Here is a 3,286-nt window from a genome sequence, read left to right as displayed (position 1 = left end):
CCGGTGCCGTGCCGGTTTTGCCGTAAAACTTCGACGGACCATAACTTCTTCGTTATAACTCGGATTTTGGCGTTCTTTATATGTACGGAACCCTTGTAACATATAATACAACTTGTTTAAGATTAATCCTTCTAAATAATTTTCCAACAAAAACTCACTTTTGATGCTCATCGTCTCTAAATTGACTAGCCCGGATCTGCGGGCGTTACATTTATTCTTCAAAAAACTGAAGTTTTGGTCAAGAAATCGGTTCAGATTTGCTTATAAATCCATTATTAAGAAAAAAACGTTTATTCCAAAATACATTTATCGAAAATCAGAGTAATATAAGAAATGTGTAATCCTCAATACTGTTGATGAGTATTGAGGATTAGTGAGGTTCCTCTAAAATACCCGATACAACAAACGTATTATCATGCATAACGGGCGCACACTCATCAGATTAAAATGCCTTAGCCTAATCAGTCATCGGACTGGAATATCTAGGGTTTGTCGGCATGCCGCCTTAACCCAACCGCTCTTCTCGAGCCTCCGTGCATACGGCTTACAACCGGCCCGCACTAGGTATCTTGGCCTATAGCATATAGCAGGACCACGTCAACCTATCCCACCACGATATGGCTATCCCACGTAAGATGTGACGAGAAAAACCTAAATAAATCATTTATAAGTATTGAATAAGTACAAAAAAAAACAAAACAAAAATGACTTATTTTGCAACAAAAAAATTTTTAGGACTAAATATGTACGAAAATATTAAGGATTAAATGTGTACAAAGTGAGAAATATATTACCATATTAAGTTATTTTTACCGGCTAACCTGGGATAGCCGGTCATAATGACTAAATGTATAAAATTTAACAAGTTGGAGGGGTAAATATGGACAAAAAAAAAATTAATAACTAAATGTGTACAAATCAAATAATATATTATCCTTCTAAGTCATTATCCCTTGCACTGAAATTAAGCATGAGCAAAAGGCCGGAACCGGCCGGAACCGGCCCGAACCGGAACCGGCCCGGGAACCGGCTTCGGCCAAAATCAAGAACTGAACCGGCCCGGCGGTTCTACCGGTTCTGGTTCCGGGTCCGGTTTTTGCCGGTTTTTCGATTTTGGTACCGGCCTTCGAGAAATAGCAATGTATTTTGGGCTTACGGTTTTTCGATTCCGGGTCCGGTCTTTGGGAGATTTATTTGAGTTTCAAAGTTACATTAAACACATGTGAAGATTATATATGAGAGAACTTCATGGATTAGTTCATGCATATGCATACCCTTAAACAAGTTCTTTAAGTATTCCATATAAGTAGAGTTAAACTTTACATATAATATAAAAAAGTTGATATATAAATATTTCAAATTCCTTTCCCAGATAATATTACAACGATTCATAGACTCTTTTTGGCTTGAACATTCTAAAGAAACATGGGTGCAAAAATGTCAAAATGCTCAAACATCCTGATCTTTCGAATTGCTAAAAGAGGTAAAACTACACAATCACATTCTTTCTTTAAATATCAATAAAGTTCAACACTTTTTAATACTTCATATAAATTCAGGAATTAGGGAAGCTATAAATTGGAATGAAGTGCAAACACTTACAAATGCACTTGAAATTGTAACCGAATGGAAAACTTTAAAACCAAAGATCATGAAATGGTTTTCAATCTCAAATCTTTCATTCAACAATGGAGAATCTGAACAACAATGCAGAACCCGAACAACAAAACGATGGATTCTCAAATCCTTACACGATCGCTTTTTTTTTTTTTTTTATGTCCAAAGTAGAAGTGCAAGCGACAAAGGCATGGGGTGTTTTGTAAAGACTATCCGGTCCGGTTCCCGGTTTTGGGCCGGTTCTTACCGGGTCCCGGTTCCAAAAATTCATAAAATTATAGTACCGGTCCCGCCCGACCGGTTCCGGCCGGTTCTCCGGTCCGTTTGCTCATCCCTAACTGAAATACACCAAATCAAATAGGCCCTCTTTTTGTTCATTATTTATTCTGTAAGAATTCATTCCAAAAGTCCATTATTCGATAGTGATAAAAGTTTGTTCTTGATTATGATTCAGCTATAACAAACTATATTTACAAATGATATGTGGAAATAATACTAACTCTGATATTAATTGCCTGTAATTTATTATTCTGTTGTGAACTTGTGGTAGTCCTTTTTTGTTATTTCATCGTCATCCATTTATGGTCATAAGTTTTTCCTGATCAAATTCAAAATCGCAACTAAACCAATAAATAACAAATTTTCACTAAAGAAGAAAATAACAATCAAAACAAACGTTTGATAAACAATTAATTATGATTCAGCATGAGACGACTGGTATTCCTCTGTTACGAAACAATTTATATCTAGGAATCGGGCCATCAACATCTCCTTCATCTCTGTCCACTCCTTAATCGGTTGTTTATTGAATCGCATGTTTAGATTTTGGATTAGTTCCCACCATGAGAAAGCCTCTTCTTCCAATCTGTAGGTTACGAATTCTACTCGTTCATCCTCCGGGATTTCATAAAACTCAAAAAACCTTTCGACTTCCGTTACCCACTCACTAAATTCATCAAAACTAAGATTCTTTTTAAAAACAGGTATTAGATCTACCTTTGAGAGATGTTGATTTTGTCTGGTTACAAGGCAAAAACCCCATTCACACTCTTCATCTGAAGAAGTCTCACCTGCGTCATTTAGTTGATCTAGTTGCGGTGGAGGTTGTTGGTGGTACGACGGTGGTTGTTGCTTGTAGTATTGTGGTGGTGATGCAGAGAACCTTTCAAACTCAGAATCACACCCTTCATATTGATTTTGTCGAAACTTTTGCAACTCCGCCTCCATACGTTCTACACGATTGATCAGATCTTCGAGGATGTTTGCATTGGATTCAGTCAGTTTGAGAAGTTTATTTATTTGATGGTGGTTGTAGTTGTTGCCCATCTTAGCCAAAGAATTGTTATACCTTTGAAAACTAAACCAATGTCATTATATTATATATATATATATATATATATATATATATATATATAACGAGAATCCCATAAAAGAGTCCTTCATCAAGTAAAACACAATAAAAAAGAAAGTTGATACCAAATAGGAAACCGATTCAAATTCAAATAGAGTTAGTTTAAGATTTATCTTTATATCTCCACCCTTCACCCTTCATTTGCATGTCACGTTTTTTACCCATTTATTTTTTAATTGGTCAACCATTTGCTCTTTATATTATCATTTGAAAACTATTTTAGATTAATTATTTATTTATACAATAATATTTGTATAT

The 3,286-nt window shown here is 35.4% G+C and overlaps 1 protein-coding gene across 1 annotated transcript; it reads right to left on the bottom strand.

Annotated features, from left to right (window-relative positions):
• Positions 1-2,122: 2,122 nt before the first annotated feature.
• LOC122195895 (uncharacterized) lies at positions 2,123-2,993 on the bottom strand. Its single transcript, XM_042898147.2, has 2 exons — positions 2,614-2,993; positions 2,123-2,482 (listed from the first exon to the last, which is right to left on the bottom strand). Exons 1-2 carry the CDS (start codon positions 2,941-2,943, stop codon positions 2,420-2,422), a joined length of 393 nt encoding a protein of 130 aa, XP_042754081.1. The 5' UTR covers positions 2,944-2,993; the 3' UTR covers positions 2,123-2,419.
• Between the last annotated feature and the right edge of the window lie 293 nt (positions 2,994-3,286).

Source organism: Lactuca sativa, chromosome 9 (genome assembly GCF_002870075.4).
Source record: "Lactuca sativa cultivar Salinas chromosome 9, Lsat_Salinas_v11, whole genome shotgun sequence".
In the NCBI taxonomy this organism is placed as follows: domain Eukaryota; kingdom Viridiplantae; phylum Streptophyta; class Magnoliopsida; order Asterales; family Asteraceae; genus Lactuca; species Lactuca sativa.
Note: the sequence above shows the minus strand (reverse complement) of the source record. Positions and strands in the feature narration are given on the sequence as shown.